At 42.2% G+C, this 26,599-nt stretch overlaps 1 protein-coding gene across 7 annotated transcripts in view; it reads right to left on the bottom strand.

Moving 5' to 3' along the window:
• svep1 (sushi, von Willebrand factor type A, EGF and pentraxin domain containing 1) overlaps window positions 1–26,599 on the bottom strand; it is a 239,394-nt gene that overhangs the window by 47,071 nt on the left and 165,724 nt on the right. For 5 of the 7 annotated variants that reach the window (XM_072588116.1, XM_072588115.1, XM_072588118.1 and 2 more), the window contains 7 exons: window positions 21,986–22,070; window positions 20,224–20,415; window positions 19,704–19,871; window positions 14,053–14,725; window positions 8,477–11,340; window positions 4,651–4,879; window positions 3,515–3,667 (listed from right to left, as the gene is read on the bottom strand). In XM_072588116.1, coding sequence (XP_072444217.1) covers window positions 3,515–3,667; window positions 4,651–4,879; window positions 8,477–11,340; window positions 14,053–14,725; window positions 19,704–19,871; window positions 20,224–20,415; window positions 21,986–22,070 — 4,364 coding nt within the window. The remainder of the gene's footprint in view (window positions 1–3,514; window positions 3,668–4,650; window positions 4,880–8,476; window positions 11,341–14,052; window positions 14,726–19,703; window positions 19,872–20,223; window positions 20,416–21,985; window positions 22,071–26,599) is intronic. The other 2 variants (XM_072588121.1, XM_072588117.1) reach the window with 1 other exon arrangement.

Raw genomic sequence — 26,599 nt, 5'->3', positions numbered from 1 at the left:
TGGGTGTCCTTGATAAGTATGTACCAGTCAGGCAGGGAGTAAAGGGTCTTGTGAGGGAGCCGTGGTTTAATAAGGAATTGGAATCCCTTGTGAAAGGGAAGAGGTCGGCCTATGTAAAGATGAGGTGTGAAGGTTCAGTTGGGGCGATTGAGAGTTATAAGGTAGCCAGGAAGGATCTAAAGAGAGAGCTAAGAGCAGCGAGAAGGGGACATGAAAAGTCCTTAGTTGGTAGGATTAGGGAAAACCCAGAGGCTTTCTATAGGTATGTCAGGAATAAAAGGATGACTAGGGTAGGTATCGGTCCAGTCAAGGATAGTAGTGGGAAGTTGTGCGTGGAGGCGGAAGAGATTGGTGAGACACTAAATCAATACTTTTCGTCAGTATTCACTCAGGAACAGGACACTGTTGCTGATGTGAATATTGAGTCACAAGTGATTAGAATGGATGGCCTTGAGGTATGTAGGGAAGAGGTCTGGGGAATACTGGAAAGGATGAAAATAGATAAGTCCCCTGGGCCTGATGGCATTTATCCTAGGATCCTCTGGGAAGCTAGGGATGGATTAGCGGAGCCATTGGCCTTGATTTTTATGTCGTCATTGTCTACGGGAATAGTGCCAGAAGACTGGAGGATAGCGAATGTGGTCCCCTTGTTCAAAAAGGGGAGCAGGGACAGCCCTAGTAACTATAGGCCAGTGAGTCTCACTTCTGTTGTGGGCAAAGTCCTAGAGCGAATTGTGAGGGATAGGATTTATGAACATCTGGATAGGAATAATGTGATCAAGGATAGTCAGCATGATTTTGTGAAGGGCAGGTCGTGCCTCACAAACCTTATTGAGTTCTTTGAGAAGGTGACCAAGGAAGTGGACGAGGGTAAAGCAGTAGGTGTGGTGTATGTGGATTTTAGCAAGGCGTTCGATAAGGTACCCCATGGCAGGCTAATGCACAAACTACAGAGGTATGGCATTGAGGGTGCATTAGAGGTTTGGATTAGGAATTGGCTGGCTGGAAGGAGACAGAGGGTAGTAGTTGATGGTATAGGTTCATCTTGGAGTGCAGTTACTAGCGGTGTTCCACAAGGATCTGTTTTGGGACCATTGCTGTTTGTCACTTTTATAAATGACCTGGAGGAGGGGCTTGAAGGCTGGGTGAGCAAGTTTGCGGATGACACAAAAGTCGGTGGAGTTGTGGACAGCGAAGAAGGATGTGGCAGATTACAGTGGGATATAGAAAAGTTGCAGAGCTGGGCAGTAAGGTGGCAAATGGAATTCAATGTAGCTAAGTGTGAAGTCATTCACTTTGGTAGGAGTAACAAGAAGATGGATTACTGGGCTAATGGTAGACTACTTGGTAGTGTGGATGAGCAGAGGGATCTTGGTGTCCATGTACACAGATCTTTGAAAGTTGCCACCCAGGTAAATAGTGCTGTGAAGAAGGCATATGGTGTACTGGGCTTTATTGGTAGAGGAATTGAGTTCCGGAGTCCTGAGGTCATGTTGCAGTTGTATAAGACTCTGGTGCGGCCTTATCTGGAGTGTTGTGTGCAGTTTTGGTCGCCATACTATAGGAAAGAAGTGGAGGCACTGGAACGAGTGCAGAGGAGGTTTACCAGGATGTTGCCTGGTATGGTAGGAAGATCGTATGAGGAAAGGCTGAGGCACTTGGGGCTTTTCTCATTGGAGAAAAGAAGGTTTAGGGGAGATTTGATAGAGGTGTACAAGATGATTAGGGGTTTAGATAGGGTTGGCAGTGAGAACCTTTTTCCGCTAATGAAGTCAGCTGTTGCTAGGGGACACAGCTTTAAATTAAGGGGAGGTAGGTATCGGACAGATGTTAGGGGTAGATTTTTTACTCAGCGGGTTGTGAGTTCATGGAATGCCCTGCCAGTAGCAGTGGTGGACTCTCCCTCTTTATGGTCATTTAAGCGGGCATTGGATAGGCATATGGAGGATAGTGGGCTAGTGTAGGTTAGGTAGGTTTCGGTCGGCGCAACATCGAGGGCCGAAGGGCCTGTACTGCGCTGTATTTTTCTATGTTCTATGTTCTATATGCAGAAGATACAGTGGGTGGAGAGGATAAGGAGTATAAATAGGTAGGGACAGAGATCAAATAGAGAGGACAGTTGGACAGACAAAGGAGTAGATAGTATTCTGGCTAGGACCGTGAATAACTATTAATGGAGACTGTTAGTGGCTAGTGGGTTGTGTGTGAAATGGGTTAAGTGATAACAAAGCCTGGTATGTGGGGGTTGGGGTAAGGACATTGGGTCCAGAAGATTGCAAGGTCTCCAAGTGATAAATGAAGTGCGATTCTTCCAGTGTGCACTGAGATTTGATGGAGCACTGCAGTGAGCCTTTGGCAAAGATGCTGGCCAGGGAATAGGGTAGTGTGTGGAAGTGGTAGGCAACTGGAAGCTAATTGAAGCCACTAACAGTCCCCATTGGTAGCTATTCACCCCCCTAGCCAGATTGGTATCCACTCCTTTGTCTGCCAAACAGCCGTTTGCACTCTTTGGGCTCTATCCCAACTATTGGTTACTCCTTACCCTGTTGCTCCAACCCTATCTTCTGCATATAAACCAACATCTTCCAAGCTACTATCAGTTCTGAGGAAGGGTCACTTGACAGATTTCTCTCCGCAGATGTTGCCAGACTGCTGACCGTTTCAAGTTTTTGGTCAAGAGTTAATATGTTTTGCTCTAAATGGTGTGGGCAAGTAACTTTAATGGTGATTAACCCCTGCCCTCACCAGTGAGAAGGACCGCCAGTATGTAAGTGCTGATTGGTAGGCTTCTCATCCTATTAGGTGCTTAATTAGAAAACTCCTGTATCATCTGCCATCCGACTAGAAGCCAGGATCTAACACAGAGAATATTGGAGGAACTCTGCAGTTATGGCAGCATCTGTAGACAGAGAAACATTGAGTATAGTCAACGCTGAGTTAGATAGGCTTTTGATGGACAAGAGAATCAAACGTATGGTCGGGGACAGGGACAGGGAGTTATGACTGCACTCAGATCAGATCAGAGCGAATCGAAAAGCAGGCAGGCTTGAGGGACCAAATGGCTTCCTCTGCTTCTATTTCTGTGTTCTTGCATTGTACAAGCTCAACTAGGAAAGGCCACTAAATAATAGAATCCTTTAGCACAGGAAAGGACCAGTTAGCCCAATGTGCCTATATCTGCTCTGAAAGAATTACTAATCACTTTCACAAGCACTTTTGCTATTTCCCAAAGCACAAAAAAGTTTTGTTTTAAAAGTTATTTCTGAATCTGCTTCCCCCAGAAAGCTTACAGACAGTGCATTCCGGATCAAAATAATTGCTTCTGGCCATCTGGCTAGTGGGAACCAGCCAATCTACTCTCAAATTGACAAACACTAACTGTGCCAGTTATACCCATATCATTTTTAAAGAATGCCAGCAAGGAGTTAAATTATAAGAAATTTCAGATGAATGCAGTTTGATTTTCAAAAAGTGAAGTAATGTTAAAAAAAAATGTAGAAACATGAAAAGGTACCTGTAACCCATAGCCGTAATCACACTGGTAAGTTACACTGTCTTGATATACATAGCTGGTTCCCTTAATTGAGCCATGCAATGGAGGGGGTAGCTCCTCACACGATACAGGGAGACACAGAATATCTGAAATTGGTGGATTCCAGAAACCATTCTGGTGAAAGATTAGAATGCAGATGAAAACAATGATACATGGAAAGCCTATGTGTAAGACAATTGCATTTAAAAATAGTCTCTATCATATAAATGATTGCAATTATATTTGGAGTCATTATTTAACAAAGTTAAGCATACTGGCTAAAATGTGAAGCACACTATCACATTATGGTGAATATGAACATAGGAGGGCGAAAGGAACAGAAGGATAGGAGAATAGGGCAAAATGAAATTAAAAATAAAAGTTGGAGGAAGCTCATGTAGAACATAAGCATATGTATAAACTAATTGACAATTTAAAAATTCTATAAATAGCTGGCTTTGATGCTTTTACTTGGATTAATTAGGAAGGATATGTCGATAAATTTCATTAAATATGTACAAACCTTGATTTAGTTTTGGAATACCTATGAATACAATGCACTGGCTTATTTATATCATACATTACTGCAATGGTTTCACAACACATGCTGGGATTTATTAATATTTTGTTAGTAAGAAGTGAACTATCCATCTGACTGGAGGCAGCACACAATAAGACTGCTGCATCTCCTACATTGCAAGAATGCTAAACTTCAAAAAGCATTTCATTGGTTGTCAACCCCTTGGATACACTGAGCTTGTGAAGAGGTGCGAGATAAGTGTAAGTCTTTCTTTTTCCATGTTGCAAGAAAAACAATACCTTCCAAAATTAAACCCTAAAACCACAGCACATCACATCAGTACTACAACAAATTACAGAATTTACAGCTATTCAGCCTCACTGATCAATGCTTGCATTTATGCTGTGCATGGACTTCCTCCCATCCTACTCCACTCCTACTATCAGCATAACTTCATATTCCTGCAAATGTGCTATACTTTAGAAACAGTCTTCTATATATTTGCAAATATGAAATTGAATGTGTCCTGGGTAAATTTCATATATACCTATAGAACATTTGTATATATAGCTAACACACCTTTACTAGGAGTGCTTACCTGACAGATAGACTGGTTTGCTCCTGACAATCTGTATCCTTCTTCACAGGAGATGACAATACTTTCATTGAGTGTAAATCGTGTTCCAGAAATAATAACATTTGCCATTTTGCTCATTGGCAGAGGGCAAGTCTGTAGTTTGCACAGAATACTATGGCTGGACCAAGAACCATCTTCTAAACATGTTCTTATATCTTTCTCAGCTTCCATTACATAACCCTCTAAACATCTGCAAAAAGATATCATTTTGACAAGTTACTTTTAAATACTTGCTGCTTGAAGTCAATGTCTCAAGTCTCAGATATTCAACAAAATATTCTTCTTCCTCTCTTGTCAAGTGGAAGAAGGAGGCTTATGTTAGGATGAGGCAGGAAGGTTCAGTTAGGGTGCTTGCGAGTTACAAGTTAACCTGGAAAGACCTAAAGAGAGAGCTAAGAAAAGCCAGGAGGGGTCATGAGAAGTCATTGGCAGATAGGCTCAAGGAAAACCCTAAAGTTTTCTTTGGTATATCAGGAATAAAAGAATGACTAGAGAATCCTGCTCCTTGGATGCTGCCTGACCTGCTGCGCTTTTTCAGCAACACATTTTCGGTCGAGAAAGATTAGGGCTAATCAAGGATAATAGTGGGGTCAGAGGTGATAGAGGAAGCACTAAATGAATATTTTTCCTCAATATTCACACTGGAAAAACACAGTGTTGTCGAGGAGAATACCGAGATACAGGTGTCTAGACTAGATGGGATTGAGGTTCACAAGGACGAGGTGTTAGCAAGTCTGGAAAGTGTGAAAATAGGTAAGTCCCTGGGTCAGATGAGATTTATCCTAGGATTCTCTGGAAAGCCAGGGAGGAGATTTCAGAGCCTTTGGCTTTGATTTTTATGTCATCATTGTCTATAGGAATAGTGCCAGAAGACTAGTGGATAGCAAATGTTGTCCCCTTGTTCAAGAAGGGGAGTAAAGACAACTCTGATAATTATGAGGCTTACTTCGGTTGTGGATTGGATAAACATATGGATGAAAATGGAATAGTGTAGGATAGATAGGCTTCAGATTGGTTCCACAGAATGGTGCAACATCAAGGGCCGAAAGGCCTGTTCTGCACTGTAATATTCTATATTCTATGTAAAATGCAACTTCATATACGATTACTAGTTCAATAATTATGACCTGACTAAAGTTAATTTTACTTCATTAGTTTTGAATTCAAAAGTGACAACTCAGCAATGATCTCTTAAGTATTCTCAAAAGGAATGTAGCTGAACACTTTTAAATGGAAATAACACAGGGAATGGTAGTTTATGTTAATTTGGGAGCTCTGTTAAAATTCATCAAGTGATCATTTGCTGAAAACCATCCCAATTTTGATTGGCACAGATATTCAAGGACTAATCACTCTAATGGCTATGTTCATACACAATGTAATAATGTAAGAGAAGTGAAGGAGGAAATATGCAGAAAACTTAGGAAATGAGGACAAAATGTAACACTCTTCAGGTGGAACATTCTATGATTCCACTCAAAACTCAGTGTAATCCACACAAACAATTTAAATTGCCAATGCATTTAGCTCGTATATCTTCCTTTCTAAAATTTATGTTATACTTAGAAGTTCAAAATAACACAAGTGCTTTGGGGTTCAAATATATTTCCAAGAGACAGTCTGTTGCTTTTATTTATGTTTCTTCTCCCTCACATGCATGTCAGCTTCCCCTTAAATGTATCCATTTTCTTTAATTACTGCCTTTGGTAATGTAGTATATATAATTTTTAGAATTTTTGAAACAATGTCCTGTTATAGACTAGTGAATGAGCAACACTTCAAAAGGATCGATACTTTTCAAAAACTGTACTGTAAATCTCAAATGGGTTTGCCCTAGAATACAATGAATTGAAAAACAAAAGGCAGTTCTGTGTGTTTTATCATTCCTGAAATACACAAGAAAGGGGCTTAAAAACCACTGCAACCATTTGTCTATGTGTGTGCTAGTAGGCTCGAGAGCTGGTGTGCTAACTTGTAGTTCAAGTTCTGCTGTGTTAACATGTGAAGTGGGGACGCAAAGTTGAGAAATTCTACTAGACATCCTGTGTGTGGAGGTAAAAATAAATTAAATTTCTCTCCTATTGCTGAAAGCAAGGCAGTCCAGCCATTATCCAACTAAAGTCAACTTTTCTTGGTGCACCAATGCACTGTGAGTGCAGATTCTTTAAATGGCAACCTGTTGGTTCCAGTCTTAGACCTGGGACCTTCCTGCATCAGAGGCCATGTTGAAAAGAGGAGAAATGATTGTCTTTATGTTGGATTTCTCCATGACCAAGGCCAATCACTACCTCTCGACTGTCCTCAAGCACTGCAGCTTCCAAGATGTCTGCACTCTTCCAGTCTGCCCTCTAACACATCCTTTGATGTCTGTTGCTCCATCATTGCTGGTTGTTCCTACAGTTGCCCATGTTCTGAACTCTAGAATTGTCTCCCAAAACCTCTCTGCCTCTCTCCTCTTCTTTTAAGATGCTCTTTCAAGCCAAACTTTTGATTAATCTTTTGGTTTCCTAGCCTAAAGTCTCCTTATGGCTTAGTGTCAAATTTTGCCCGATGAGGCGCCTTTGCAGGACCTCAGGGCCTTTACGCTTAACCTATTTTACTTAATTACAATTAAATGCAAATTGTTATTGCTTCATAACAAATCATACTAAGGCAGTCTGTCATGTTGAGCTACTGTGGTACAGTTCAAAGATCTGGGAGCAAATGGCAATGTGGTTGACTCTGAATTGCCCACTGGGCAATTAGAGGTGGGCAATAAATGTTGGTCTTGCCAGCTAAGCCCTTATCCCTGAATAAATTTTTAAAAAATCATCAGACTTTGCTGTTATTTGAACTGTTTCTCAGCCTGAAGAAAATTAGGAGAGAAAGGAAGGAATAAAATACATGACAAATATGGTCAGATAAGGTATGTAAAGGAAATAGGTTTCTGTTTTAAAAATGAATTTGGATTAAAACAAAATGAGAAAATTGGCATAAAGATTATGGTCTGGGCTTTCCAGAGGCAAACTGAATAAACTGCTCTCCCCCTAATCTATCTCACATCGTGACGGGCTTATGTTTGCATACAGTTCCATATTACTTGATCAACAATCTGGTGTCACCCAACAACACCTGGTAATGCAGAAGGGAAGTGAGTAATGAGATCAGAAGCCATTTCCCAATACTTCATGGAGAAGCTAATAGACTGAAATGTTTCCTGGCTCTCTCCATTTTACAGGAGATAGATGGAGAAACATTTGGAGCGAGTTACACCAAGGTGGGCACAAGGGTATCCGAAAGGCCTGTGGTTGGATCCATGGGTGCATGAAACAGCAGAGTCTCCTAGTGAAGGTCAAAACATTTGTTGTATAGTTACAAAAGAAGGAGAGAATGAGGAAACAGGAAGCCTCTAAATTTGTGGTTGTGACTGACGTAGAGATTATGGTGTAACATGTTCCCCCAGACATCCCACATTAGACAACATGATATGGTATGGTGTGCCCCTTGACTACACAAATTGGCAGGATTCCCATTGTCTGCCCACCGATTGTCTGGCTACACTTGATTTAATGTAATGAAGGACCAGGAATGAGTGAACCGACCACCTTCCCTGTCATCTCCCTCACTCTGCGTTGACCAGTAAATCCAACCCCATGATGAAGATAGTTAAAAAGGGGACATACTGGACCCAAGCAACAAAGAAAGAATGAGTCTTGCACCAATATCACATAGAATAATGGACATCATACAATTGATTCAAGACAATAATATTAAAAGATTCATGGAACTTAGGCAATGTAGTCCTTACTTATAACTAACTTTACTCCCGAAGGTGTGCAGGTCACCTGTTATAGCAGCGTTTTGTACTGGTGGAGGGGGACCACAGAGCAGAGGCACACATGTTGGGTATGGACGACTCCATCTCCCTCGTTCCGTGCAGAAAACCGCTGGATTCCCCTTCATGGTATAGCCAGGCAAACAGTTATAGGTTATGGCATTTTCATGCACGGAGCTGCTTCCATTAAAGAATGCATTGTGAATCACTGGAGGCGTGCCGCAAGAAATCCGGCCACAGTAGGGAAGGCTCGAATTCCAAGAGCCTCCATCTTCACACAGAACCTGTGAGGAGCCCAGCAACTTGAAACCTTCCTTGCACTGGAAGGATATTAAGCTGCCACAGGCAATATTGCGGCTTGTAGTAAATCCGTTGTGGACAAGTGGCTGTGGGCACTTGCATGGTTCACATTCTGGGACACTGCCACTCCAGGAGCCGTTTTGTAGACAATGTCTAACTAAGGTACCTGTGAGTCTGTATCCAAGAAAGCAGATGTAATTTACAGAGTCACCAAATCTGAAACTTGACCCATTTATGAATCCATAGGAGATATCTTCCGGAGGTCCGCAGCTGATGGGTACACACTGTGGTGTCTCATCACTCCACTTTCCATCTGCCTGGCACGCGATACTGGGGGTGCCATGCAATAGATAACCTTCCTCACACTGGAATTCTATTTCCTTCCCAAGCGTGAATTCAAATCCTGAAGTTTTCCCATTCTGTACATCTGCAAGTGGTGGACATGCTACCAACCTGCATTCTGGCATCTCCCCACTCCAGCTCCCATTAGCAAGACAGGTACGAGTCTGATCCCCCTCAATCAGGAAACCGAAACTGCAACTATAATTGGCCACACTCTGGAATGTATGATTCCCTGCAAGCACATTGCCATTGCTGGGACTGGGTGGTGACCCACAAGAGACTGGGACACATTGCGGCTCCATGCCATTCCATTCTTTATTGGCCCGACAGGTTCTCCTCTTGACCCCAACCAGTGAAAATCCAGAGCGACACTCATAAACAATCACACTGGTGTAAGTGTAGTTACTACCCCTCACCACGCCATTTGCAATTTGGCTGGGAACTCCACACGATATAAGTTGACACTCTGGGGGTGTGGTACTCCATTCACTTTGTGGTGTGCAATACCCAGTAGCTGAACCAACAAGCTCGTATCCAGAGTCACACATATATTGTACCATACTCCCAACCAGTTTGCTTGAAAATGTAATATGTCCATGTTCTGGCTTAATTGGAAGCTCACACTCTATCAATAGACAGGAAGGGGCACTTCCATTCCATGAGGCATTTTCTTGGCACTCCAGCACATTAGGCCCTAGCAATTTGTAGCCACTGTAACAGTAGTAATGAATGACAGTGCCACTAAAGAACTCAGAAGACTGCAGAAGGTCCAAGGTTGATGGAGTATTCCCTATTCGCTTGCCATTACTGGAACTCAATTGCTCTGAAGTAGAAATTGGAATACCATTGTTAGTTCCAAAGTCTGAAGTGAGGAGGTTGCTCAAGGTGCCAGAGTCACTTTCCTGACCGTTGGGTCGTGTGTAGCTTTCGAGTCCTTCATTGCCTTGTCTGTCCTGACTTGGGATGACCACGTAACCCCCAAAATCGATATGAGGTGGGAGGCCACAGTCAATGGGTGCACAATAAGGAAGGGCACTGGACCAGGACGTTTCCTTACAGATGTGCATGGAGTTCCCAATTAAGTGAAAGCCAGGAAAGCAACTGTAAAAAATAAGAGCTCCAAAGCTGTAATCGGAACCTTCAACAAAACCGTTTTCTATAAGCTGAGGTGGGTCACATTTGATGGGTTTGCAGACAGGGGCCATCGCATTCCATTGACCTGTCTCTAAACAAGTCAGTCTTTCCTGACCTTCCAGTCTAAAGCCTGTGTTGCATGTGTACGTGACGATATCTCGATAGTATAATTTCTCAAATTGAGCTCTGCCGCTTGCTATTTCTTGGGGAACAGGACATTCAATGGGTTTACAGATTGGCCTTCTCCCTTGCCATTTACCATCTTCACCACAAATCACAGTGGTATTTCCTATCAACTGAAACCCTGGCTTACATGTGTACACGGCTTTGCCAAGGTAAGTCAGTCCCTGGATGTCCACAATTCCATTGCCAATCAGCTCTGGCTGTGGGCATTCGACTGCCATACATTCTGGCACAGGGGATTCCCACTTTCCATTGGCTTGGCAAGTCAGAAATGGCTTCCCCTTTGCTACAAATCCATCAGCACAGGTGTAGTTGGCAACACTGTCAAAGTGAAGATCGGTAACTAAAACCTCGCCATACTGGATCTCTGGGGGTCTTCCACAAATAACGGGTTTGCAAAATGGAAAGGAATCATTCCACCGCTGAGAGGACAGGCACTTCAAAGTTGTTGGTCCCTCTAAGGTATACCCCTCCAGGCACTCAAGCTGAATGATCCCAGTCTTTTCTGTCTCATGGACAATCAGGTGACTCTCCTGCCCTGGGGCCAATGGCTCTGGGCACCTTAGCCGATGACACTCTGGCATCCGGTTTCCACCCCATTTGCCGTCATCCCCGCAGGTTAACACTGGATCTCCAGAGACAGCGTAACCTTCCTCGCAGTAGAGTTCGACCTGTGAGCCTAGGTGGGAATCTGATCCCTTGAAGTGCCCATGTTCAAGGCTTGGAGGATGCCCACAGTTTACAAGTGCACAGGAAGGTGATGATTCACTGTACCAATGCCGATTTCCCTGGCAGGTACGAATGGGATTGCCTACCAGTTGATAGCCATGATCACAATAGTACCTGACTTCACTCTGAAACAGTGTGCCATTCTTTATCTGTAATCCAAGAAAAGGAAAAAGAAAATCATTATCTATTGTTCTGCATCTCCAACAATCGATTTCATTATTCTTGTGAGCTAAAGCTAATGCTTAAAACCTCTCCCTCTCCAAACACGTAAAAGCAATCCTTAGTGGTTAACACGGCTGCCTCACAGCACTAGGGACTCAGATTCAATTCCAGCCTTGGATGACTGTCTGTGTGGAGTTTAAACATTCTCCCCACATCTGTGTGGGTTTCCACTGAGAGCTCTGGTTTCCTCCCACAGTCCAAGGATGTGCAGATTTGGATCGGCTGGGCTAAATTGCCCTGTAATGTGCAGATTTGGCAGATTAGGCAAGGTAAATGCAAGGTTGTGGGGATAGGGATAGGGGAATAGGATAATCTTCAGAGAATCAGTGCAGACAGGATGGGCCGAATGTCCTTTATTTGAACTGTAGGGATTCTATGATAAATAGTGGTGTATTTGAATGTTCTCATGTTGTAAACATGAAGATGGATCATATTTGAATTTACAGAAATAAACAACTAAAATGAACTCTCGATGAATATATTATCAAATCCATTTACAAAATTTTGCCAAAAATGATTAAATCTATCAATCTCTTTTCAATTCATCAGGTACTGTGAAAAATCTAACTTTTTTTAGTTGTAATGCATTATTTACTATTCAACTATGAACAATCTAATTGGATATTAGTTTTAGTTCTATAAGATTCAAAATTATCACTGTGATTATCAACATGGTTTTCTGTATATGGGATTTTTTATGCATAGTCTGCTAGCATTTCTTCATCATGAATATAGTTCATTAAACACTTTTGATTGCCCCGAGGTAGTGAAAAACACTAAATAAATGCAAATCCTTATTTCTTTAGGGTGAAGGATGAAGGAATGTAGGTGTCAAAGAAGCAGCCACCATTTAACGAGATTGTGGCTTATCCATCAGTTTTGGCTTCAAATCATGTTATCTTCAAGTTTAACAAAACTTCATAAGTCTATTATAATTACTAATTGAGCTAGGATCTACTGCAAATTGTGGGAGGAAGAGGCAAACAATTCTTGAAGAAGCTTATTTGAACCTTACTCCCAATGCCTCCCTGTGATTTTTAAAATTTATCTTACCCACGATATGTGGGTCCTGCTACAAGGTCAGCATTTGTCATCCATTCCTTATTTGTCTTGACCTACAGAATCTGTCAAAAGACTCTCTTCAACTATCCAGTAAAATTGCTTTAATAAATCCTTAAACCAAACAATTCATCCATTAACTTTCTCATTGGTAGGGGATGCAAGTCAAGTTTGTGAAATCCTGTCTTTGTTACCTTGTATGTTTCTCCAAGTGAGAAGGTCAGAGTAAGGTACAAAAGGAACTGAAGGAATTGGAATTGGAGTAGGCTTTTCAGTCCCTCAGGTCTGCTTCACCATTTATCAATATCACCATTGATGTTCTAACTTGACTCTACCTTTCTGTGAAATTCCCCATGTCTCTTAAGTATATGTGGGAGGAAAAGATAGATGATTATGATGGTACATTTCGAATGGAAATGGGAGGTGGCTCAAGTGGGGCACAAACACTGGCATGGACTTGCTGGGTCAAATCACTTGCTAATGCGCCATATATCCTGAGTAAATCCATCAATCTCCGTATTGTGTATATTCAACAGATGAGCATTGACAGGTCTCTGGGTTGGGGTTGGGGCAGGGTGCGAGAGAATTCCATTAAGATTAAGATAATTTCCATTAAGATAATTTCTCCTTTTAGTCCAAAATAACTAATCCCTTTTTCTGAGACTGTGATTGTGTCTAACCAAGGGAATAGTTCCTCAGCAACTGTACCATCAAGCCCATGATGTAATGAATATGTTTCTATTAGATAACCCCTCATTCTTCTGAACTCCTAGGAGTACAGGCCTTCCAGGAATATGCAATCTGTCATCACAGAACAATCCCTTAATTCCAGGAATCAGTGTAGTGAAGCTTTCTAGTTCCCACTGGGGCAATGATGCCCTTCTTTCAGTAGGGAAACCAAACTGCACATAGTACTTCAGCTGTGGTCTCATTAAAACCCTGTGTAACTGTGTTAGAAATTATTACTCTGTATTCAGTACCTTGAGTATTGTGTTCAGTTTTGGTCTCCTAGTCTGAGGAAGGACACTGTTGCTATTGAGGGAGTCCAGCGAAGGTTCACCAGACTGATTCACGGGATGGCAGGACTGACCTATGAAGAAAAACTGAATCAAGTGGGCTTCTACTCACTGGAATTTAGAAGATTGAGGGGGGTATCTTAGATAGAAACATATAAAATCCTGATGGGACTGAACAGGCAAGATGCGGGAAGAATGTTCCCGATGTTGGGGAAGTCCAGAACTTGGGGTCATAGTTGAAGAATAAAGGGCAAGCCATTCAGGACTGAGTTGAGGAATAATTTCTTCACTCAGAGAGTTGAGATCCTGTGGAATTCTCTCTTGCAGAAAGCCGTTGCGGCAAGTTCATTAGATATATTCAAGAGGGAGCTGGACATGGCCCTTACAGCTAAAGGGATCAAGGGGTATGGAGAAAAAATGGGAGTGGGATCCCGAAACTGCATGATCAGTAATGATCATATTGAGTGATGGTGCATGCTCGAAGGACCAAATGGCCTACTCCTGGAGCAAATTTCCATGTTTCCATGTTCCTTCATCAAAGAAATGAGGTTACTGATTACTTACTTCAACATTGCCATTTGCAATACGAGGGGGATCTCCACATGACACGCGCTGGCAACTAGGCAGCTGCCCGCTCCATTCTCCACTGGCCTGGCACATCCGTTTCTTATTGCCTTTGACATAGAAGCCGGTGTTACAAGTGTATGCCACGATGGCACCGAAGCTGTAGTTGTGCCCGCTGACATGGCCCAGCTCAATGACTGGAGGCTCTCCACAGCGCACAGGGATACACTGTATGCTGAAAGGCGATGGATTCCATTCACCACCCCGGACACACTCAATGGAAGCTGAGGTGTTTAGTACGAAGCCTTCCTCACATTTATAAGTGACCTGGGAGCCAGCTGCGAACTTCTCCTTGCTGATAGTCTCCAGGATAGCGTAGGGCGCAAATGCTGGCTTCTTGCAGAAGTCTGCCACACAGTGGGGTGCAGCTTGGCCCTCAGGTGATGCCCAGGCTCCTTGGGAATTGCAGACCAGCTGTGAGTTGCCTGAGATGCTATATCCATCTTTGCAGTAGTAAATGGCAATATCCCCATACAGCTGGTGGCTTGTATCAGGGAGGGCATAATCAATGTTCGGGGCTGGTCCACATGACACAGGAACACACTGTGTGGCACTCACGCTCCACTCCCCATTGGCCAGGCACTTCTTACTTTCTGAACCGATCAATGTATAGCTGCAAGGAAAGAAGGGGAGAGCAGAAAATAAGTTATATCGGATGCTGGAATCAATATGGTACCACTACAAGTAGAAGAACAATTTGCATTCACAAAGTGCAATTAATAGCCCATCTTGAGGTACTTCACAGGAGTGTTAACAAATCATCAGCTTCCACTTTTTTCCCCATGTCCTTTGATCCTGTTAGCTCTGAGACCTTTATTTCATTCCTTCTTCAAAACTGTCAATGTTTTGGCTTCAACAGCTTTCTGTGGGTAACCACTTTCTGGGTGATGAAATTTCTCCTCATCTCTGTCCTAAATGGCCTACTCCATATCCTTAGATCATGAACATCTTCCCTTTGTTTACCCTGTCCAGTCCTGTTGAAATTTTTTTTGGTTTCTATGAGATTCCCCCTCATTCTTCCAAATTCCTGTGTATTTAGGCCTAACTGACCCAGTCTTTCTTCATATATCAGTCCTATCATCTCAGGAATCAAACCGGTAAATCTTTCTTGCATTCCATCCATAGCCAAGATATCATTACTCAGATAAAGAAACCAAAACTGCTCACAATACTCCAGGTGTGGTATCACAAAGTCTCTGCAGCAAGACATCCCTGCTCTTGTATTCAAATACTTTCACTACGAAGGCCAACATACCATTTGCCTTCTTCACCACCCACTGGGTCTGCATGGTTACTTTTGGTGACTGGTGTACAAGTTTCATTGCACTTTTTCCCTTCTCAAGCTATCACCATTTAGATAATAATCTACCTTCCTCTTTCTGCTGATAAAATGGTTAACCTCACATTTTTCCACATTATTCCTTATCTGCCATGCAGTTGCCCACTCAGCTTGTCCTAATCGCACTGAAGTTTCTCTGCATCCCCTTCATAGTTCACCTGCCCACCCACTTTTGTGTCTTGTGCAAACTTGAAGATATTACATCTAGTTCCCTCAATTAAATCATTAGTATACTTTGGGAATAGCTGGGGTCCAAACACTGATCCCTGGGGTACACTGCCAGTCACTGCCTGCTACTCAGAAAATGACCTGGTTCTTCCTCCTCTTAGTTTCCTGCCTGTTGGAACACAACCCCTAGTTGAATGTGCGTTAACTTTACATGCTAATCTCTTGTGTGGGGCTCATCCTCCTTGTAATCAGTGTCCATGTTCACATCAGGTGCCTATTGGACAAAGGTTCCTCCAGTGTTAAATTCTGGATTGCAATACCTACCTCAGTCACAGTCACACTCCCCTGTCCCTTTTCACAGATTAAAATTATTGTACTTAAGTAAAGAGGTGTGGTTAGCACTGCTGCCTCCTAGTGCCAGGGACCTGGGTTTGATTCTAACTTTGGGCGACTATTTTTGTGCAGATTGCACATTCTCATTGTGTCTTTTTGTGATTCCGCTGGGTGCTCCAGTTTTCTCCCACAGTCAAAAAATTAGCAGGTTAGGTGGATTGGCCATGCTAAATTGCCCTGTAATGTCCAGTGATGTGCAGGCTAGCTGGTTTTAGCCATGGTAAATGTGGGGTTCTGGGAATAGGGAAAGGGGGTGGGTCTGGATGGGATACTCTGTGGAGGGACTGTGCAGACTCCATTGGCTGAATGGTCTCTACCTGTACTTTAGGAATTCTATGATTTTATGACTATTTCCTGAAACATGTTGTCCAGGTACCTCTCCCCCTCCCTGATATGTTGCAGCGTCTCCAGCTGATATATAGCTCATCTGCTCTGAGTTGAAGTTCCTCGAGTGGCCAACTCTTGCTGTAAATGTGGTCACCATGGATCACTTCAGCATCCACACACTCTCTTGCTGTCATAGGCCATTCCTTTGGCTCTTGCCCATACCTCTAACTGCAACCAGACTGGGACAATTGGAGCCCTCTTCCCTAACCCAGTATACAGGTCACTCTGTTTCCCAGTCAGAAACCGCTTTTTTGCCTGATGGGTGAGGCAAATGATTGGGAATGTGGTAGGCTGAACCCATTAAGTGGCTACTGATTGACCATTACAGTGTCTTAATTGTCAAAAAGAAGTCCCTAGAGGTCCTTCTCACCCAACAATCAATTGCTGAACTGGTGAGAAGGGATTGAGTTTCTCTTCAGGACAAACTCGCCCAATTATTTCTCCATCCCGCAATTTGCCATCTCCAGTGAGGCTAAGTTCCTTCTAAAATACTCCACAATTTAAGCAGCATGTGTGGAGAGAGAAGCTGGGTTAATGGTCGGGATTTTACTGCAGGTCTTGGGATCTTGACTTCAGGAGCGAGCCTTGAACCTGCACTTACGGGCAGCTGCCTAATTTTCTGGGATGCAGTCTCCTAATCAGCCTACTCCACACTTGTCTCCTGAGGGCCAAGAGTGTTGGAGCCAAGCAGCTCCATAGGGAGAGGTGGGCACTGCTGCAGCACATCAGAGACTACAAGGGCACTAACTATCACAGGGGGCTGTATATAAAACTCCCAAAGCTGTAGGGATATAGGATAGAAAGGAAACTGCCTCCCAGGATAGAATGCAGCTCTGATTGCAGATTTTCGCCCACAAGCCCCTGTCATTGCAGCACAAAGCCTTAATCTCTGACAGTCCCCTGGCTGTGATGCCAGGAGGCCAATTCCAATGGACTGTTGGTCTCCACAGGCAGCAGATGCCACTCCACTGGCAGCACAGTGGTGCAATAGTTAGCACTGCTGCCTCACAGCGCCAGAGACCCAGGTTCAATTCCCGCCTCAGGCGACTGACTGTGTGGAGTTTGCACATTCTCTGCGTGGGTTTCCTCCGTGTGCTCCGGTTTCCTCCCACAGTCCAACGATATGCAGGTTAGGTGAATTGGCCATGCTAAATTGCCCGTAGTGTTAGGTGAAGGGGTAAATGTAGGGGAATGGGTCTGGGTGGGTTGCACTCCAGCAGGTCGGGTGTGGATTTGTTGGGCTGAAGGGCCTGCTTCCACGCTGTAAGTAATCTAAAGATCATTCCTTATTTGGGAGGTAATCGCTCTAATTGGTTGCCTCTGTGCTGCTGAAGTCATCCTGTGTGGTTTCTGTTGTTTCTGGCCTCCTCATCTCCACAGGTTGTGGAAAATCCAGCTGAATGTTTTTGTTAACATTGCATCAAAGGCCTGAACTCTGTTCCTCTCCATTGCGGGTGCTTGAGTTGTTTACTGCGTTTATTTGAAAGCCACCTTTGCTTATGATTCTTTTTAAATTTATGCCTTTTGAGAAGAATATAGAAGCCTATGTTTTGATATAATTATGATTTAAGGCTATCAGATGTAAATCGGGCATTCAGACTATTAAGTCTGCTCTGATGAGATTCCTGATGAAGAGCTCATGTCTAAATTTTCCTGCCTTTTCCCCATTTTCTGGGTTTCCTTACTGATCAAAAATCTATCCCAGCCTTGAATACACTAAATTACCCAACCTCTACACCCCTCAGTGGTAAAGAATTTCACAGATTAGAAATCATCTGGTTCACTAATGCCCTTTCGGGAAAGAAACTGCCATCTTTACATGGTCTGGCCTACACGTGACTCCAGACTCACAGCAATGTGATTGACTCTTAACTGCCATTTGGTCAATTAGGGATAGAGAATAAATCCTGGCCTCACCAGTGATGCCCACATCCTGTGAATGAATATTAATATATATATATATATATATATATATTATATTTATAACATATTCAGTCAATCATCCAATATGTGGTCCAATTATTTACACATTTACCATTGGCGCATGAAGGTAACATTAATTGAATTGTGTTTTATCAGTTAAAAGACAGAGAATAGGAAGCATTTCTTCATTGAAATTCCTAGATTAGAATGTGTTTTTAGGGGCCTTAGTGATTTAAAATTGTATAAATGAATGCATGGTGGCTCAGTGGTTGGCACTGCTGCCTCACAGCACCAGGGATCCAGGTTACAGTCCAGCCTCAGGCGAATATCTGAGTGGAGTTTGCACATTCTCCCTGTAGTTGTGTGGGGTTCCCTGGGGTGCTGTGCTTTCCTCCCGTAATCCAAAAATGTGTAGGTTAGGTGGATTAGCCATGGGAAATGCAAGGTAGGAGGGTGAGTCTGGGTGGGATTCTCTTGTGTGGGGCTGCTGTAGGGATTCTATCTATTAAATTGTGTACTCCTGACGATAGGAGGATGAGTGGTTGATCAGATTGATATGTTTAAAACCTTAAAACATTCACCAGCGTAAATATGGAGAACTGATTTTGGATGATAGTGAAATTTAGAGCAATGGGACAGAACCTTAGGGACAGATCATCTCAAATGGGAGTCCGGAAGCACACCTTCATACAAAGGATACTAGAAAACTCTCTCCTACAAGAAGGATGCTGCGGCTGATTGGGAGCTTTGAAGACCAATAGATTTTATAGTGTAGAGTTTTACATCAGATATGTGACTCAGAAACAGACCATTCAGATCAACCAGTCCATGCTATGGTTTAACCACACGCAAGCCGCGTTCCTCATCTAAGTCTATCTATGTCAGCCATCCCCCCACTCCATATCCTTCTCCTTGTACAATTGTCGAAGGTCCCTTTAAACAGATCTATGCTATTCACCACAACCACTCCTTGTGCTAGCAAGATGCACATTCTCACTGCTCTTTGTGGATAGCAATTTCTTCTAAGTTCCCTATTGGACTTCTTGGTGACCATCTATTGCTAGCATCTAATTCTGATTTTCCCCACAACCATGAAAATTCTCTTTGTTTTCACTGTGTCGATATTTACGTAACTTTAAAAATCTTTAAGTCATCCTTCAACTCCAATTTTATCAAGAGGAAAGAGACCCCGCCTATCAACCCTTTCCTCATATTTATCTGTCTCAGGATGCCAAAGGATATGCTGTTGAGGTAGCCGGATTAAGTTGAGGTTACAGAGCACAAATTAATACTGGATCAAGCTCAAAGAGCAGAATAGACTCATCCTGTTCCTAACTGCTAACATTGGTGATATGGAGCAAGAATTGAGAAAAGATCTTACCCTTCCTTGCAGCCATAGGAAATCGAGCTTCCAAAGGTGAAGTTATTTCCGATAATGAAAGCATTGGGAAGTGTTGGTGGGGGCCCACAGGATATGATCTCACACACTGGTGCAGTGCTATTCCATTGGCCGGTGCTGTTACAGGTTAGTGTCGATGGTCCCTGCAACCTTCAGTGAGTCAAAAGAGGTTAAAAGGAGCTACAAGTATAACATATCGGATTGCCAGATTCATATGATGACCACGGATTTAATACAATGCCTTAGCATTATGAAACACATCAATGTGTTTAATAGGAGAATAATGACATTGTGCACCATTAAGAGGTATTAGAAAGGAAATCAAAAGCTTGGTCAAGAGATTAAAGGAGGAGAGAGGTAGCAGGGCCGAAATGTTGAAGTATTTAAAATAGGAATGTGCAAGATGTTAAATTTGGAGGAGTGCAGATTTTTGGAGATCAGGATACTGCATCAAAACCATGGAAAGGAATAAATTTACTATTCACGCTCAGGGTTAACTTACTGATAGCCACTGTTGCACGTGTATGAAACTGTAGAAAGGTATGTGATCCCATTCAAGTCGTATCTACCACTGTCAGTATCCTGTGGGGTAGGGCACATCAGAGGTTCACAAGTAGGTGTTTCATGACTCCAACTACCATTTGCTAAACAAGAGATTTCTGCTGCTCCAGACAACACATATCCCTTATTGCAACTATAAAAAGGAAGAAAAGTAGCATTTATTCTTTGTGTAGGATAGATAAATAAAAAAAAACTTTGGCAAACTTTCAATGGAATTATATTAAACTTTAAAGCACGGAAACAGGCCATTTGGGTTAACAGGTCTATTTCAGTGTTTAAAATCCATATTACCCTCCTCTAGCCTCTCCTCCTATCAGCATGTCCTTCTATTTTCCTTCATTTGTTTAGCAAACCTGCCCTTAAATACCTCAAATGCTGTGCACCTCACCTCTTCCTTGTGATATTCCTCTGTTAAGCAAATGCTTCAAGATTGATTAAGCTCAAAGAATAGAAAACTTTAACTATTACAGTGTAATCCATGGATGTCTGAAAAGCTTCAACACAGGATACCTGGCTAACATTTCAATATTACTTTTCCTCACATTAATATGTGGTAATCAAAGCAAATAATCAAATGTCAAAAAAAACATAAACCACACCACTGAGGAACAGAATTAATGATCAGGCAAATTGGTTGTGTGACTCCCCATGAAAAAAAGAATATTTAATTTATGATAATTCTGATGTTACATGCTGTGAAGATTCTGTATTGGCCCAAATATTTGCAGCCAAACAGAATCCAGAATCGAAATGGAGAGACTCCAGCTAGACATATGAAAGAGTTACTGAGGCTGAGACTTATGGAAGATTTGGTCATCACTCCCTTCTCGTGAGCTAGCTCACAATGAGCTGAGGCAATGCCAGATGTGCTGCCATTTGCTTCAGTTCTTTGGGGTGCACTTTGGTTCATGTTACCAGTAGATGCTGATCTGCAACATGGTTGTACAAGCTTGGGCAGGGGCTGGCAATTTGGTTGAGTTTGAATGTGATGGTACCAGAAAGGAACAGCTTATTGACCTATTTGACATCTAAGTCCATAAATGAGGTGGACTCAACTTGAACTGAAAACGATGGGAAAATTAATGCGAAACTAACTAAAGAGGGCACTGCATTGCCATGTCATGACTTAAACTGGATGTGGGAGTGGGACATTGTGACTCAGGGTCTTCTGTCATTTCAGAATGGAGCTTGAGGTTGGGCCCAAACCTCAGTGAAAGGAGATTGGGAACTATTCACCCTGTTCCAATGATCCAGCAGGCCAGGCAAGCTTCTGATGTGAAGCTCCAGAGACATAAATTGTTATACATTCAGCCTGGGACATTTAGAATTAGAACTGCATGAGCTGTTAAAGAAGAATTTTTATAATTTACTTTTCTCTTTATGGCATACTCCAAATGACACTTATCCCATATTTAATGATAGCACCATCTCTGGCATTTCATGCTGCTTTTGACCTAATTGAGGGAAAGTGATGCAATCCATAATGATTGACTTGAGAACACTACCCTGTGGAATCCTTGAAGCAATGTTCTAAGATTAGGCTGATTGAGTTTCAATGCTCGGCATGACTGCAATCAATGGAGAGTTGTCCAACACTTCCTCCCCCCACCAATTCCCGTTGACATCAACTTTACAAGGCTGTGAGGAAGGTGTCAAGAAAGGATGGAAAGAAGAGGAACCTTCTTTAAAAGATCTTTTAGTACCTGTACACCACCTTTTCACCAAAGGTGAATTCAGTCCCTTCAGTTGTACCATTTGTTGGAATACCAGGTATCCCACAGGATCGAGCTAGGAAAAGAAAATTCACATTGCCATAAACAAACAACAATATAACAGTGCTAAAATTCAAGTGTATAATATGGATACAACTGTACTCAGATCAGAAAAACAAATGGGGATGTTTGATGGTCTTCACCAAAAATGTGAAATGAGGGACTACAAATTTGCAGCTCCTCTTACACTCTGCCACCTCTTTCCTACGGAACTTCAATGGAAGGTTAATCATACAAAGTTTAAAACTCATCATCAATTCACTATTGTCTATTCTGCACTTTCAATGAAGATCAAGTTCCCCCAAACCCCTCACCATTTATCTGGAAGCATCCATCATTAGTCCAAACTTGAAACAGGTCCAACCAAGTAAATATACCTAGTTAATTTGTTATGATTTTCAGAATATGTTTGATTTGGGAATTAATTTTCAATACACAACTTGCATAATTTCCTATGGCATTTATACTGAAGCTACTGAGAGCAAAAACTGTGGGACCCTTGGTATAGACTGATGAACAACCCTGGTTCAGTCCACAAACATGTCACAGGATACTCCAAATTGTCAAGCTCCCAGTTGAGAAGCTAATGATCTGGCTCACCTTTTTTATTCACCCATCCCCTTGGTTGGTCGAAACAGGCTTAATTTAAAAAGAATCCCTCTCTTGAGGATTTCTTTCTCTCAGACCTAAATAAATTGATGTTTTGAATGGAGCCAATTTAATCAGGCTGAGTTCAGTAAACAAAACATTGCGTTTAATAGAACATAGAACATTACAGCGCAGTACAGGCCCTTTGGCCCTCGATGTTGCGCCAACCAGTCATACCAATCTGAAGCCCATCTAACCTACACTATTTCATGTACGTCCATATGCTTGTCCAATGACGACTTAAATGCATTTAAAGTTGGCAAATCTACTACCGTTGCAGGCAAAGCATTCCATACCCTTACTACTCTCTGAATAAAGAAACTACCTCTGACATCTGTCCTATATCTATCACCCCTCAATTTAAAGCTATGCTCCCTTGTGCTCGCCATCACCATACTTGGAAAAAGGCTCTCCCTGTCCACCCTATCTAACCCTCTGATGATCTTATATGTCTCTATTAAGTTACCTCTCAACCTCTTCTCTCCAACGAAAACAGCCTCAAGTCCTTCAGCCTTTCCTCGTAAGACCTTCCCTCCATACCAGGCAACATCCTAGGAAATCTCCTCTGCACCTTTTCCAAAGCTTCCACATCCTTCTTATAATGTGGTGATCAGAACTGTATACAATACTCCAAGTGCGGCTGCACCAGGGTTTGTATAGCTACAGCATAACCTCTTAGTTCCCTCTATTAATAAAAGCTAAAACACTGTATGCATTCTTAACAACCCTGTCAACGTGGGTGGCAACTTTCAAGGATCTGTGTACCTGGACACCGGGATCTCTCTGCTCATCTGCACTATCAAGAATCTTACCATTAGCCCAGTACTTTGCATTCCAGTTACTCCGACCAAAGTGAATCACCTCACACTTGTCCGTATTAAACTCCATTTGCCACCTCTCAGCCCAGCTCTCTGTAACCTACAACATCCTTCGTCACTATCCACAATTCCACCAACCTTAGTGTAGTCTGCAAATTTACTAACCCACTCTTCTACACCCTCATCCAGGTCGTTTATAAAAATGACGAACAGCAGTGGACTCAACACCAACCCTTGCGGTACACCACTAGTAACTGGATTCCAGGATGAACATTTCCTATCAACCACCACCCTCTGTCTTCTTTCAGCAAGCCAATTACTGATCCAAACTGCTATATCTCCCACAATCCCATTCCTCCGCATTTTGTACAATAGCCTACTGTGGGGAACCTTATCAAATGCCTTGCTAAAATCCATATACACCACATCAACTGGTTTACTCTCATCTACCTGTTTGGTCACCTTCTCAAAGAATTCAATAAGGGTTTGTGAGGCATGACCTACCCTTCACAAAACTGTGCTGACTATCCCTAATCAAATTATTCTTTTCTAGACGATTATAAATCCTACCTCTTATAACCTTTTCCAACACTTTACCAGCAACTGAGATAAGGCTCACTGGACTATAATTACCAGGGTTGTCTCTACTCCCCTTCTTGAACTGGGGAACCACATTTGCTATCCTCCAGTCTTCTGGCACTATTTCTGTAGACAGTGACGATTTAAAAATCAATGTCAAAGGCTCAGCAATCTCCTCCCTGGCTTTCCAGAGGATCCTAGGATAAATCCCATCTGGCCCAGGGGACTTATCTATTTTCACACTCTGCAGGATTTCTAATACCTCTTCCTTGTGAACCTCAATCCCACCTAGTCTAATAGCCTGTATCTTAGTATTCTCTGAGTTTATCAAATACTAATGTGAGAGAAAATAATAATGCATTTCATGTGTCTTGACTCAAGAGGATGTAGGTACAGAATTCGGGATGATAGGAGAGGTCTGGATATCGTAGAAACTGTTCATGGTTGTGCAAAAGTCAAAACTGAGATGGGACAGATTTAAAGAGATTTGAAGACTTTGAAAATGTGAGATGAGAAAATTTCTCGCACAAGTGATTTGCATTTGGAACATGTTGCTAGGAAGTGTGGTGGAAGCAGGTTCAACTGAAGAATTCAAGAGGGCATTAATAATTATTTGAATAGAAACAATGTGCAAAGGTACAAGGAATTGGCAGGAGAATAGAACTGAGTCATAATGCTTATTAGATAGCTGTCATAGACACAATGAGCTGAATGGTTTCCTTCTGCAGCATAATACTTGATTAAATCATGTTTCTTGCCTACATTCCTGTCTCTTTTTCCCTCTTGGTCTGACTCTGAAAGATTTGCAGATGTTTTCAGTCTGATTGATGGTACACTTCTCCCATTGAAGCTTCCTCAATATCTTTCAGGTTCAATATTCCAGAGCTTCTTTCCAAAAATGAATATACAAAAATGAATTCCAAAATATTTACATCCAGAGTGGGTTTTTGGCTCCACGTTTTAAAGAAAACTACATGTTGCAATTAAAAGTTCAAATGAGTGACAGTGATACAATCTGTGGTCATGGCACCCTCTCAATGTAGATAGCACCTAAACTGCTGAGTACGTTCAATATTTTCTTTTCTTGATTTCAAGTAGCATCTTGTTACCAGGGTTGTTTAATCAAGTAAGATTAGAGTGGTGCTGGAAAAGCACAGCAAGTCAGGCAGCATCCGAGGAGCAGGAAAATCGACGTTTCGGGCAAAAACCCTTCATCGGGAAGGGATCAGGTTTCCTGATGAAGGGCTTTTGCCCAAAACATTGATTTTCCTGCTCCTCGGATGCTGCCTGACCTGTGGTACTTTTTCAGCACCACTCTAATCTTGACTCTAATCTCCAGCATCTGCAGTACCCACCTCCACCTTGTATAATCAAGCAGCCAAAGATGCTATTATGAAAGCTCCAATTATGTGGGGGCTTGGATTCAAACCAAATACTGCCAGACGTTTTGACTGGGTTTATTTTAACTCTCCTTTAAAAATGGAAATTAATGCTAATCATCCATCTTTGTGAAATCTGTGATTGTTAGGTCTTTGCCAACCAAAGGTACTGGATAATCAGCTATATTAAATTTCAGGCACAATTTCATTGAATGACAGCAGCATGTTCAAGGGGCTAAATGGCTTCAGTCTGTTCCTGCATCCACCACTAAAAGTATTTAACTTTGGTTTTACATCATATTCACTATATTCAATGTTTTTTGGACATTCTTTAACTGTTTCCATAACCATCTCCCATTTCCACATTTCTCTTTTTACTTACCCTTTTTTTGCCTTACATTCTATCAGGTCACAGAATTTTCCATTTGGCTCTTTCCCTTTTATCTCTGGCTTTAAATTTACTTAAAATCATAAAAACCCCTGGCGTGGAAGGAGACCATTTGGTCCACTGTGCCTGTGCCTGGCTCCAACATCCCCAATTTTAAATCGTCATCCTGTACATCCTTCAACTCTCTTGTAAAAGTACTGTAGAAATCAACTTGCACTACCACTGCAGATAAATGATATCCTGGATCCTGATCATTTTGTGGGTGAAATATTTCTCATCTGCCCATTAGAGTCCAATGATTTTAAGTCAATGACACCTAGTTACTGTCCTACCTGTCAATTGGAATACTTTTCTCTATACCTACTCCATCAAAGCAACTCAGCAAACGTCACACCTCTATCAGGCCACCTTTTGCCCCTCTTTGCTACATACATAACAGTTTTAGTTTCAAATAGCTGAATAACCAATCCTCAACAGGTATCTTCCTTTTCTGATGCAGGCTCATTGACTGAAACCTGAAATTTATTGCACTCTCCACAATGCAGCCTAAACTGCTGAGCTTTTCCAACCTTTTCCTATTTTTATACCCTATTGCTACAGCCTTGCTGAAACTGCCTAGAACTAAACTCTGTGCAGAGCTGCTAAATTGCTTTTATGGATCTCCTCCAAAATGTTTAGAGATTACTAGAAACAAAGTTCACTTACTGGAAACAAGTGAATTAAACCAGAAATG

The sequence above is a fragment of the Chiloscyllium punctatum genome, chromosome 2 (assembly GCF_047496795.1).
Source record: "Chiloscyllium punctatum isolate Juve2018m chromosome 2, sChiPun1.3, whole genome shotgun sequence".
In the NCBI taxonomy this organism is placed as follows: Eukaryota; Metazoa; Chordata; class Chondrichthyes; order Orectolobiformes; family Hemiscylliidae; genus Chiloscyllium; species Chiloscyllium punctatum.
This window is presented reverse-complemented; position numbering and strand designations above follow the sequence as displayed.